Source organism: Panulirus ornatus, chromosome 44 (assembly GCF_036320965.1).
Source record: "Panulirus ornatus isolate Po-2019 chromosome 44, ASM3632096v1, whole genome shotgun sequence".
Lineage (NCBI taxonomy): Eukaryota > Metazoa > Arthropoda > Malacostraca > Decapoda > Palinuridae > Panulirus > Panulirus ornatus.
The window spans coordinates 10,381,278-10,394,595 of record NC_092267.1 but is presented as its reverse complement, the minus strand read 5'-3'; the positions used below and the strand labels follow the sequence as shown (position 1 = coordinate 10,394,595).

At 42.3% G+C, this 13,318-nt stretch overlaps 1 protein-coding gene across 1 annotated transcript in view; it reads right to left on the bottom strand.

Annotated features, from left to right (window-relative positions):
* nwk (nervous wreck) overlaps window positions 1–13,318 on the bottom strand; it is a 272,814-nt gene that overhangs the window by 163,788 nt on the left and 95,708 nt on the right. The window contains exons 5-7 of the mRNA XM_071687955.1: window positions 12,668–12,812; window positions 2,344–2,483; window positions 1,753–1,855 (exon numbers count right to left, since the gene is read on the bottom strand). Coding sequence (XP_071544056.1) covers window positions 1,753–1,855; window positions 2,344–2,483; window positions 12,668–12,812 — 388 coding nt within the window. The remainder of the gene's footprint in view (window positions 1–1,752; window positions 1,856–2,343; window positions 2,484–12,667; window positions 12,813–13,318) is intronic.

Below are 13,318 nucleotides of genomic sequence, written 5' to 3'. Positions count from 1 at the left end.
GCCTTTCACCCTCCTGCATGTTCAGGCCCTGATCACTCAAAATCTTTTTCACTCCATCTTTCCACCTCCAATTCGGTCTCCCATTTCTCCTCGTTCCTTCCACCTCTGACACATATATCCTCTTGGTCAATGTTTCCTCACTCATTCTCTCCATGTGACCAAACCATTTCAATACACCCTCTTCTGCTCTCTCAACCACACTCTTTTTATTATCACACATCTCTCTTACCCTATTATTGCTTACTCGATCAAACCACCTCACATCACATATTGTCCTCAAACATCTCATTTCCAGCACATCCACCCTCCTGCGCACAACTCTATCCATAGCCCACACCTTGCAACCATACAACATTGTTGGAACCACTATTCCTTCAAACATACCCATTTTTGCTTTCCGAGATAATGTTCTCGACTTCCAAACATTCTTCACGGCTCCCAGGATTTTCGCCCCCTCCCCAACCCTATGATTCACTTCTGCTTCCATGGTTCCATCCGCTGCCAAATCCACTCCCAGATATCTAAAACACTTCACTTCCTCCAGCTTTTCTCCATTCAAACTTACCTCCCAATTGACTTGACCCTCAACCCTACTGTACCTAATAACCTTGGTCTTATTCACATTTACTCTCAACTTTCTTCTTTCACACACTTTGCCAAACTCAGTCACCAGCTTCTGCAGTTTCTCACATGAATCAGCCACTAGCGCTGTATCATCAGCGAACAACAACTGACTCACTTCCCAAGCTCTCTCATCCACAACAGACTGCATACTTGCCCCTCTTTCCAAAACTCTTGCATTCACCTCCCTAACAACCCCATCCATAAACAAATTAAACAACCATGGAGAATCACACACCCCTGCCGCAAACCTACATTCACTGAGAACCAATCACTTTCCTCTCTTCCTACACGTACACATGCCTTACATCCTCGACAAAAACTTTTCACTGCTTCTATAGTATTAGTGAGATGGCCTTAACTAACATAAAAAGGAAAAGAAATCTACAGGGGTGAGAATATCAGGATATCAGTCCCTCTTTTAGAGCTTTTGCATTATCATCTGGGTATGAAATTGAGAAAGCTGCATTCTTAACTCCCCTGTAATAAATCAAGTGGTGCCTACAGAATCACTAGTGTCGTATGTGTGTGTGTGTGTGTGTGTGTGTGTGATTACTGTTTGCAGTTACTGTTTGTGTGTCACAGGAAGAGAGTTTTACACTCGTGATGCCCAGTCTCTTAACCTTGTATCCTTGCACTATGTCTTTACTCTTACTTATAAATGCAAACACACACACACACACACACACACAAACACTAGCCTTTGCCAGTCCTCATCTCTTGAACATTCTCTGCTATCATACACCTTTTTATATTTATGTATGCTGTCTACATTAACCATATGAGTGTGTGTGTAGCTGCCTACTTATCCTGCATCAGAAGTGAGTTTTACACTCATGGCTCCCATCTCTCAAACAGTCTCTACTATCATACAACTTTTTCAATTTCTGCATTCTATCTGTATTCACAATTTCATCATTCAGTGTCTTCTATTTATCCACTACTGATACTATAAAAGTTCTCTACACTTTTTTTAACAAGTTTATTGCTTCACTTCATATCATGGCCCAAGGTTGTTCTATCCTTGCAACTTTCAAAGAACTGTTCACTGAAAGCATCATCAAACTAGTTTAAAAACTTAGAGCTTGTGATCATCTCTCTTCCACAGCAGACAAATTTCAAGCATGTTACCTTTTCCAAAAACTCGGCTCTCTTAATTCTGGTACCATCTTCGTTTTCCTCCTTTAGACCCTCTCTAATAGGTCTCTCTGCTCCTTTACATGTGAAGACCAGACTTGAGAATCACATTCTGGTTTTAGCCTGATGTAAAGTGTAAACAGCTTGCCAAATACTTCTCTATCCATATATATCAATGTATATTCATAGTTTCCTATTCATCTCTGCTTCAGTGTCCTCCAGTCTCTGTATCACTCATTACCTTCAGTTTCTTTTCATCTGGCCAAAAATTTCCTCCTGCTCCTTCCATTTTCAGGTCTCAAGTCTGTGTGTTATGGGCAATTCCATTTGTTTGTCTTACAACAAGAACATTCAAAGAAGACACTCCTGACCCTTCTTTCTTAAGCTTTTGACTTTGTGCTCCTTTCCTCTGGTCAATTTCATTCTGCATACATTCAATTCATTTGATCTCAATGTTTTATCCTTTTATTTCTTAGTATATAAGTCACAGATGTATGAGTACGCATGCACCTGTGTTTGTATGCCATCTAATGCATGTGTACAACTACTTGTGTGTGTCTTATAATTCTCACACTAATACCAACTTACTTCTCCTCTGCAGCACTGGCCTTCTCCCTGGCGTCATGGGCAACATGTTCCTCATCATAGTATGTCTTCTTCGTCCTGTCCAGTTCTTGCACTTGTGTCTGCAGCTCGTTCTGAATTACCTTCAGATGCTCTGACAACTGGTAAGAGATGTTGAGGTTAATAGCATTTATAAATAGGCAGAATTTACATATATTATGTGGTCTAAATTGGTTGTTTGTGGGACTCTTTGACATGATCAACATGCACAAAACAATTGTTACTGGATTCTTTATCACTGTTATGTTTATAAAAGTGTTCTGCACCATTAGTTAGTGATATATATTCTACTATGTATTCTACCATCTACATAACGTCCAAAAGTTTATTTTGGTCTTCAGTAGGATGTGCATAAAAATCTTTATGAATGAGTCCTACTGCATATTACATGATGGTAGGACTTTCTTAAAATCTATTTCACTGGTGACAATGTTTTTTTTTTTTTTTTTTTGCTTTGTCGCTGTCTCCCGCATTTGCGAGGTAGCGCAAGGAAACAGACGAAAGAAATGGCCCAACCCACCCCCATACACATGTATATACATACGTCCACACACGCAAATATACATACCTACGCAGCTTTCCATGGTTTACCCCAGACGCTTCACATGCCCCGATTCAATCCACTGACAGCACGTCAACCCCGGTATACCACATCGCTCCAATTCACACTATTCCTTGCCCTCCTTTCACCCTCCTGCATGTTCAGGCCCCGATCACACAAAATCTTTTTCACTCCACCTTTCCACCTCCAATTTGGTCTCCCTCTTCTCCTCGTTCCCTCCACCTCCGACACATATATCCTCTTGGTCAATCTTTCCTCACTCATTCTCTCCATGTGCCCAAACCATTTCAAAACACCCTCTTCTGCTCTCTCAACCACGCTCTTTTTATTTCCACACATCTCTCTCACCCTTACGTTACTTACTCAATCAAACCACCTCACACCACACATTGTCCTCAAACATCTCATTTCCAGCACATCCATCCTCCTGCGCACAACTCTATCCATAGCCCACGCCTCGCAACCATACAACATTGTTGGAACCACTATTCCTTCAAACATACCCATTTATGTTTTCCGAGATAATGTTCTCGACTTCCACACATTCTTCAAGGCTCCCAGAATTTTCGCCCCCTCCCCCACCCTATGATCCACTTCGGCTTCCATGGTTCCATCCGCTGCCAGATCCACTCCCAGATATCTAAAACACTTCACTTCCTCCAGTTTTTCTCCATTCAAACTCACCTCCCAATTGACTTGACCCTCAACCCTACTGTACCTAATAACCTTGCTCTTATTCACATTTACTCTTAACTTTCTTCTTTCACACACTTTACCAAACTCAGTCACCAGCTTCTGCAGTTTCTCACATGAATCAGCCACCAGCGCTGTATCATCAGCGAACAACAACTGACAATGTATCTTCTATATATTCATATTCATTATTCATTTATTTATTTATTTTACTTTGTCGCTGTCTCCCACGTTTGCGAGGTAGCACAAGGAAACAGACGAAAGAAATGGCCCAACCCACCCACATACACATGTATATACATACACGTCCACACACGCAAATATACATACCTATACATCTCAATGTACACATATATATACACACACAGACACATACATATATACAAATGCACACAATTCACACTGTCTGCCTTTATTCATTCCCATCGCCACCTCGCCACACATGGAATACCATCCCCCTCCCCCCTCATGTGTGCGAGGTAGCACTAGGAAAAGACAACAAAGGCCCCATTCGTTCACACTCAGTCTCTAGCTGTCATGCAATAATGCCCAAAACCACAGCTCCCTTTCCACATCCAGGCCCCACACAACTTTCCATGGTTTACCCCAGATGCTTCACATGCCCTGATTCAATCCACTGACAGCACGTCAACCCCAGTATACCACATCGATCCAATTCACTCTATTCCTTGCCCGCCTTTCACCCTCCTGCATGTTCAGGCCCCGATCACTCAAAATCTTTTACACTCCATCTTTCCACCTCCAATTTGGTCTCCCACTTCTCCTCGTTCCCTCCACCTCCGACACATATATCCTCTTGGTCAATCTTTCCTCACTCATTCTCTCCATGTGCCCAAACCATTTCAAAACACCTTCTTCTGCTCTCTCAACCACGCTCTTTTTATTTCCACACATCTCTCTTACCCTTACGTTACTTACTCGATCAAACCACCTCACACCACACATTGTCCTCAAACATCTCATTTCCAGCACATCCACCCTCCTGCTCACAACTCTATCCATAGCCCACGCCTCACAACCATACAACATTGTTGGAACCACTATTCCTTCAAACATACCCATTTTTGCTTTCCGAGATAATGTTCTCCACTTCCACACATTCTTCAAGGCTCCCAGGATTTTTGCCCCCTCCCCCACCCTATGATTCACTTCTGCTTCCATGGTTCCATCTGCTGCTAGATCTACTCCCAGGTATCTAAAACACTTTACTTCCTCCAGTTTTCCTCCATTCAAACTTACCTCCCAATTGACTTGACCCTCAACCCTACTGTACCTAATAACCTTGGTCTTATTCACATTTACTCTTAACTTTCTTCTTTCACACGCTTTTCCAAACTCAGTCACCAGCTTCTGCAGTTTCTCACATGAATCAGCCACCAGCGCTGTATCATCAGCGAACAGCAACTGACTCACTTCCCAAGCTCTCTCATCCACAACAGACTTCATACTTGCCCCTCTTTCCAAAACTCTTGCATTCACCTCCCTAACAACCCCCATCCATAAACAAATTAAACAACCATGGAGATATCACACACCCCTGCCGCAAACCTACATTCACTGAGAACCAATCACTTTCCTCTCTTCCTACACGTACACATGCCCTACATTCTCGATAAAAACTTTTCACTGCTTCTAACAACAGTGAAAAGTTTTATTCATATTCATATATTATAATCATGCATCCCTGGGAACCCTTCTATGGGTTTCTTGCAGCCCCTACTTATCTTTTTCTCTTATGTGTTCCCTATCTATTCCCCTCATTGATGCTGCCATATGCTCTCACACCATTCATCTCTTTTCAAAGCATTTTCTTACTTTCCCTAAAGTTTTCCAATGCTCTCTCAGCCAATCTCTCATTCGCCCTATTCTTCATCCCTTGCACTTTACTCTCAACCTCCTCAAATATAAGAATGTGAAAATTCATTCTCAATTCATTTGATTTTCATTTTTTTAAGTTAAAATAAGCATACACCAAAAGTACACCCTCAGCCTTATTTCTGTCACATAACATTGCTTTAGGTTAGTCCAAGTTTTTATACATTTAATCCCACACTTACCCTGTATCTCAGAACCTCGCTCTTGACTCCTTGAGGTTAGTTATATACATATTTGAAAAAAAAAATATGTATCATAACCGTTGCAGTAATTAGTACCCCAAAAGTTTCTTTTAATTGTACCCTTTCTTCCCTCACATGGAGATTATGATAATGATTATTAACATGAAATACCAGAGGTTCACCCACTGTCTAGGAGGCAACCCAAACACCTCACGGTCTACTTAGTTTTTGACTCAATTCTTACTTTTCATAGCCACAAAAATTAGCTAATATGAAGTCAAATTCCTATTACAATCACTAAACACGTATGCCTTCCAATCCCGCTAGCGATACTCGTGTACTAGAGGTCATGAATCGTGTGAACATACCAACCACCATCAATCCAACATAAACACTATACTAAGAATAAGCAAGTCTCATACTAAAGTAATCATTACTAACTGGAACCTCCTATGGTGATCTAGTAGGAAATCTGATCAATAGATAACTCTAGTTTTAATTATATGTCATCTGTTTATTTACATCTGGATCTCATCTGTTAAGAGCGAGAATGAATCATTGCAGGTTTTCGTTTCACAATAGTTGGTTTATCTCACGTCAGTGCATCATGGAAAAGGCAAAAACACACTCACGGTAATTCTGCTCCCCATGTATCCCCTATAGGAAAGAGAAGGTGATATCTTCTGAGTGTATCCTGTAGTTGAAAATCATAACCTTACAGAGGGGGTAAACTAACATCAGTGGTACGCATGGCATTAAGCTATTGCTTGATAATGTTCAGTGCAGTAGGAGAGTCTGTAGTGCTTCCAGATCTGTTCGTTATTTAGGCTTAAGGAATGTCGATTACCTGGGTCATTGAGGCCGTCAACGTCAAGTTATAACCACCATCTGAAAAATTTGAACTCGATGTTGAAGATCATTCCAAGGCTGTGCAGATGCTCCACTATATGTGAGTAATATGGTTCTTGATGTAGTGTTGTAGTATGCAGCCTGCTGTCTAAATATTTCATAGAATGCAAGATTTTATTTTGTTTTCGTGTGATTGTAACTAATTCATTATTATTCTTTGAGTAAGATGGTTGTTTTATTGTGCCATTACTGGAATAGTGGGGTGGGTTTGTTCGAGGTTCCATAGCTGGCCCAGGTCAGTCAGTAGTATAGTAAGTGATGAACTTCATCCTAATCAAATTCATTACCTCATTTCCATATTCATGTTTTATTCGTGAGAACGCGTTTAATGATTCCCTAAATATTAGGCGCACATAAACGCATATACTTACTTCTCGCTATCAATCTTTAAGTAAAATATTCATGTTTTGTTAAATATTGTCTGCATCTCTTAGCATGACGAGGTGCGCTTACTCCCTTAAACATTTCTATTCGTTCAATCCACTAACTATGAGATATAATTCAGCAGTTATAAATGAATATCACTTCTTCCTTACTCCTGAGGTGATAAAAGGAAAAGGAAGTTGTAAATCAATAATTTTCATAAGTTCCCCAAAGGAGTTTCTCATGTAAAGAATATATTTTATTTGATATTCGATTTGGCTTTGAATACTAAGAGGTAAAATGTGATATCCAGTAAACATGAAATATATATTTAGCTCTACTTCTATAATATAGTCTAGTATATCAAGATAAAAAAAAAATCCAGTTATTATACAATGAATCACATCACAAAGCCTGTATTCCTTCTACAACCGTGATGGAAAAGATAAGAAAAAACAAATATCATATACAAGTATTTCCTTATCTAAAAGAATAATTTTGCAATTGCTCAATAGATGGCGTAAACATCCTTTTTTTTTTTTTTTACTCATTCAATTCAAATGTTCCCCGATCTTGTACATATTGTTAGATTGGCACATTAGACAGTTTAATGAAAATACACCACAACCATTCTCTAGTTATGTAATAAACAAAAGTTTTCCATTTTCAATCTTTTTCAATCATTTATTTAATGTAAATGTTCTAGTGGTTTACAAGCGTTCTTACCATCATTACAACCAACATTCATGGTAAAACATCAAAATCAAACTTGGAAATCTCACCCAAATCATGTTAAGTGAACACACTGTTACGTTTGTCATCTGATCATACAAAGCCCTTTTAAATTTTTCTGTAAGATGAAGAACATTGCTATTAACAAAATTACTTTCAAATGTCTTCCCTAACCAGCCACTATGAGGAATATGTAAAGAAGAAATACATACTAACAAAGAGTGTGGAGTGGGGGGGGGGGGGGAGCTTTAACACTACCTCCAGTTTTTAATGGTGACTAGAGCAAACTATGTCCATTACATGAACCAGGATAATCGTATAGCTACTTAAGGAATTATATGACCCATTTCATTATCATGCTTATCATATCTAGCCCTTTGTGAATCCTGGCTCGAATCTTGGGTATGACTGCCTGCCTTCGAAGTGACCCTATGTTTAAGGGTCAGGTCAAAAATCACTGTTTCAAACATGGGGGTCGTATCGTCGTGCTCGAGTCGTAAAATCATGCCGAATTGCCATACCACCGTACTGAAGGGCCGTATCGCTATACTCAAGGTTCGTACCACTGTGCTCAAGCTTCACACCGACGTACTCAAGGTCCCTACCGCCGTACTCAGGTTCGCACCGCCGTACTCAAGGTTCGCACCGCCGTACTCAAGCTTCGCACCGACGTACTCAAGGTCCGTACCGCCGTACTCAGGTTCGCACCGCCGTACTCAAGGTTCGCACCGCCGTACTCAAGGGAGTATAGCCATAATCAAGGGTCGTAACGCCGTACTCAAGGTTCGTACCGCTGTACTCAAGGGTCGTAACGCTGTACTTAAGGGTCGTAACGCCGTACTCAAGGGATCAACACAAGATTTCGGATTTATGAACTCAGTCGAATGGAAAATTTGCGTGAAAAATCGAGTGTGGAAAATGTTAATCAACGATAAAATACTTAATGGAGAAAACGAAGTATTTGGGTAATTACTCTTAGGCTCAAACTGTTAGTAATTACCAGGATTGTTTGAAACCCCCGGTAACACATCTAGAAATTCGCCCATATTAAGTTAAGGGTAATGGCTGCGAGATAATGCTATCCCCCCTCCCCCAGGTTAGTCACAAATGCGAAAAGTTACTGAAATCGATAATACAAATTTCAAAAAAAAATTTGATGGGCCCACTAGTCTCTGTTTTAAACTCCTCCTGATGACAGAAGATAAAAGTAGTTGAGAGACAAATAGAAGTAGTGAAGAGGTGAACGAAGCAATCAGAACACCAGAGGAAACTGCAATAGACCCAGTGTATCGCCTTAGAAACGCCATTACAGGAAAACCAAATTATCCTGGCCTCTGTGTGTTGTTCCCTGGTCAATGACACTAGTAACATTATCACGCGAACTTGGGAGAGGCTGTTGTGTGGGCTATATCTACCCCTACTGTGTGCAGGTGGTCTTGTAGCAGACTGAGACAGTCAGAGAGACAGACAGACAGACAGAGACATCACAACAAACCTGAGACTGAGATAACGGATGAATGAAGAACCACAGAAAAACTCTCAGAATCTATAATCAAAGGTCAAAGAGTCCCACAGCATGACACAGCATCATGCCCTCACGGACCTCACGTAAAACACTGACCTCTTGTGCAACCTTCATGACCTCCCATTCCGGAGGGGAAACGAGGTCATGTGTGATTGGAAGCAACAGCTGGGACCCTTTGTGGTCACCTGGTGTCATGTAGAGATGGTACTGACACACGAACGAGGTCAGTGAGAAACCTGACCACTCAGGCCAAGATTTCATGTTTGAAGACTGGTCAGGTCGTGTGGTGCGGGTAGAGTTTATCACTGTAATATGCGGAGGGTTGGTTAGGACCACTGAGGCGAATACACTGTAATCCTAACATCACACCGGTGCATTTTGACAATGACGCACGATAAAAGAAGTGAAGATAACCGTTGTTTACCACTATCTGCCTCCCCAGCAGGCACCTACCTCCTGCAGTGGTGTGGGCCAAAGGTAGGAAAGGGGAGGCTAGGGAGGTAAGTGTAGGTTAAGGGAGAGCAGAGGAGCTCAGTATAGGTTAGATGAAGCTTGTAAGGCTCCCTGAAGTTGAGGAACTACTTGGGTAACAATGGGATGACCTGGTCTCAGAGAGGTCATGGTCTGGTACCGTCCAAATCGTCTACACAACAGACAGATGTAACTGCACCGCTCCCGCCGGGGACAGACTGTCTTCTCTGACAGACTGGTGCAGCAACCTGGATCAAAAACTGACGATCGCACTTGGTTCGCATCGTCTGGCTCAGCTCACACTCTCATAAAACCACCCAAACTTCGAAGATGTTTTCGTATCAGTTTGTTTAATGTCAAGGGTGATTCTGTAGCCATTGTTACAAGACTGTCTGGTACAGCAAGCATCGAAGTGTTATGACTTCAGGAAATCAAATAATAATTTCGTCGGTGGGTAGCGTACCTCAGGATGTGGTCTGAAGAATCGCTTGCGTTACGCTATCACTTGTTAATTAAGGAGACGAATGGGGTTAATGGTATGTCTTGGAAACACTGGTCCTATTTGGCAATGGCCCAACAGGACTCCGCCCCAATCCCTCTTCTCAGCACCCACAGTGGGGGAGAGATGACCCACTAGTAGGGTGGGCAGATGGGTGTAAGTGGTGCAGGGGCGAGAATGGCAGGTGTAAAGAAGCCCAACATTTCACCCATAACTCGCCAGTGTACCTGACTATCCTCTGAAAAGTTGGTATTTACGTACCACATACCAGTGGTACTCTACCATACTAGCGCACGGGGAGCGAAGCTCCGCCTCTGAATTAGAGACCAACGTTCGATACCCGATGTTAGGCGTCGTGGTGGGTCACTGTACTTCCAACATTTGTTCCGGATAAGTTTCTGTGTCCCGTAGGCTGACCAGTGGATAGATGCGTCCCATCATACGCAGGTCTCATACATCACTGTAGATGTATAGGTATGACCCTTAGCACGACGATACACTCCTTGATTATGACCGTGTGGCCTTTGACCTGACCATTAAAGATCACGTCAAAGGCCAGACCATTATGCCCAAGGGTCGTGCCACTGTGCTCGAAGGTCGTACCGTCCTGGTCAAGAGAGTCTGGGCAAGTTATCTACCATCTGTCGCACGACTCACTGGGACTTCCAAAATTATTCCTGTTCCCAGAAGGAAAGTTTATCGTCCTGTGGCAGCGTCGCCCTAAAGCTGCCCGAGCCTTGGCCCAGGTGTCTGGCCTGGCAAGGATCCCAAGTGACCAGAGTCCGGCATGGGAAATATAGTCGTCACTGAACACAGTCAGCGCCACACGATTTACCTACAGTTCCTACAACACACGTCAAATTGACTATAGTTCCTACAACACACGTCAAATTGTCTATAGTTCCTACAACACACGTCAAATTGACTATAGTTCCTAAAACACATGTCAAATTGACTATAGTTCCTACAACACACGTCAAATTGACTATAGTTCCTAAAACACATGTCAAATCAGCTGCAGCTCCTACAACACACATCAAAGTTTCTAGAATTCTTGCGATAGACGGACGTATTTGCTTGGAGATCGTCTGAGCTATGTTTGCAAACTCACTTGATTACAACTATACGGTTATAGGAATATATAGAGTGACTAACATGCTTAATATTTCCACCCATATGACCAGATTGAAAGTATAATTACTTCGACCAATTCTCTGGCGACACAAACTATGCTATTCGCAGGGAACTCCAAGGCCGGCCAAGCAAACCTTCCCTGAGACGCAGGTAGTGTGTCACACGTCTCATAGTACTCTCACAACTCAGACAACTTTTGAAAAAGCGGTTCCCACAGTTCATAATTCACAGAAAATGATTAGTTCTCCACCAGCGAGCGACGCCATCTTCCAGCAAGTCTTCCTTCCCCCCCAGCTTGTCTCTGGCTGCCCTAGGGGTTCACACGGCTCAAGATACTACGTTATCTTGATCAAGATATCGACTGCTGGCGACATCAGGTGCCGTAGATTGTAAGCATTCTGGGTAATCACGAATATTCTCAATCTTTATATAATCACGAATATTCTCAATCTTTATATAATTTGCAATATTCTTCAGACCAATTTAGTCCATTCATTGTGATCGTCCAAACATCTGACGATTATTGCCATCTTAAAATGACTGGGGATTGATAGAGGATAATTTACGACCGTTACCGTAGAACATGGCCCGCGGTAGCCCACTACACACACTGTTCACGGGAAGGGTAGTGCTCAACCACTGGATTCACAATGTGTGAGTCATGGTAAAGTTTGTGTGAGGCAAGTGTCTCAAAGTTATGAGAGGACGACTCCGGCTAACTAGTACACCTGGTCCTCATCTGGAAGTGAGTTCCAACCATCCAGGGAAAACCATTATGAGGGATTTATCAGAGATTACTGGGGATTACCATGTGTTGTGCCATTATGAGAGACATCTCAGGGATTATCAAGGATTATCATGTGTTCTGCCATTATGAGGGATTCCTCAGGGATTACTGGGATTATCATGTGTTCTGCCATTACGTGGGATTTCTTCGGGATTACTAGGGATTAAGATGTCTCGCCAGTGATAATGAGGATTAACGTGTGTTAGGGCTTTTAAGGAACTTCTCTTGGATTTCTGGCGATTACGATATACTATGCCATTATGAGGGAGTTCTCTGGGATTACCGGGGATTTAACTTTTGTTGCCACTTGGAACCGAACCTGCCAGGGACAAAATCGTTGAAAGAGATTTCTCTGGGATTACTGGGGATTAACATGTGTTTCCTCTAAGAACAATTTCCGCCAATGAAAAAAACATCAAGAAGGATTACTCTCTGGGATTACTCAGCGAAAGCCTCTTACTCACCTACCTGCTCTACAAGACCTATCGTACTCACCAGACCCACCTGTACTCACCAGACCCACCGTACTCACCTTCTTGCCCAGGTGTATCTTGTTCTGCCTGGTCTGCTTGGCGTCCTCCGATATGTTCTGCTGGAAGACCTCGACAGCGGCCAGCCTCGCCTTACCCAGCTTCTCCGTCTCGTCCAGCACCGTGCGCCACACGCTGTACACGTTCCTGCAACGCACGTCAAATTATCAACGGTGTTCCTGCAACACGTGATGAATTATCGCCGGTTCCTGCAACACCCGTGAAATTGTTTATGCAGCTCTTGCAACAAGCAGCTTGAGATTAATCGTTCTCAGGTCCAACACTAGTCACCTTACTGCACCGTACGACATGTATCATACACGTGGAATCATATACTGTTCCCGCAACACAGGTGAAAGTCTGTTGTACAAGTAACACATGTCAAATCATACAGATGCTCCTGAAACACTTCTTGAATCATTGATTCTGTAACTCGAAATTTTCAATCCTTTTTGGCGCAAAACAGAACTACCATGATTTCTGTTTACACATGCAACTTTCAGCGGCTAAAATCTCCTCCCATTATAGTAACAAATTAAGTATGTTCAAAAATCTATATTTCAAGGACACTCCTGTAGTGTTTCTCTGAAGTTGCGAACACATTAAACTCTTTACAACTCCCGAAACACACGTGAAAAATGTTAATGTTCCGG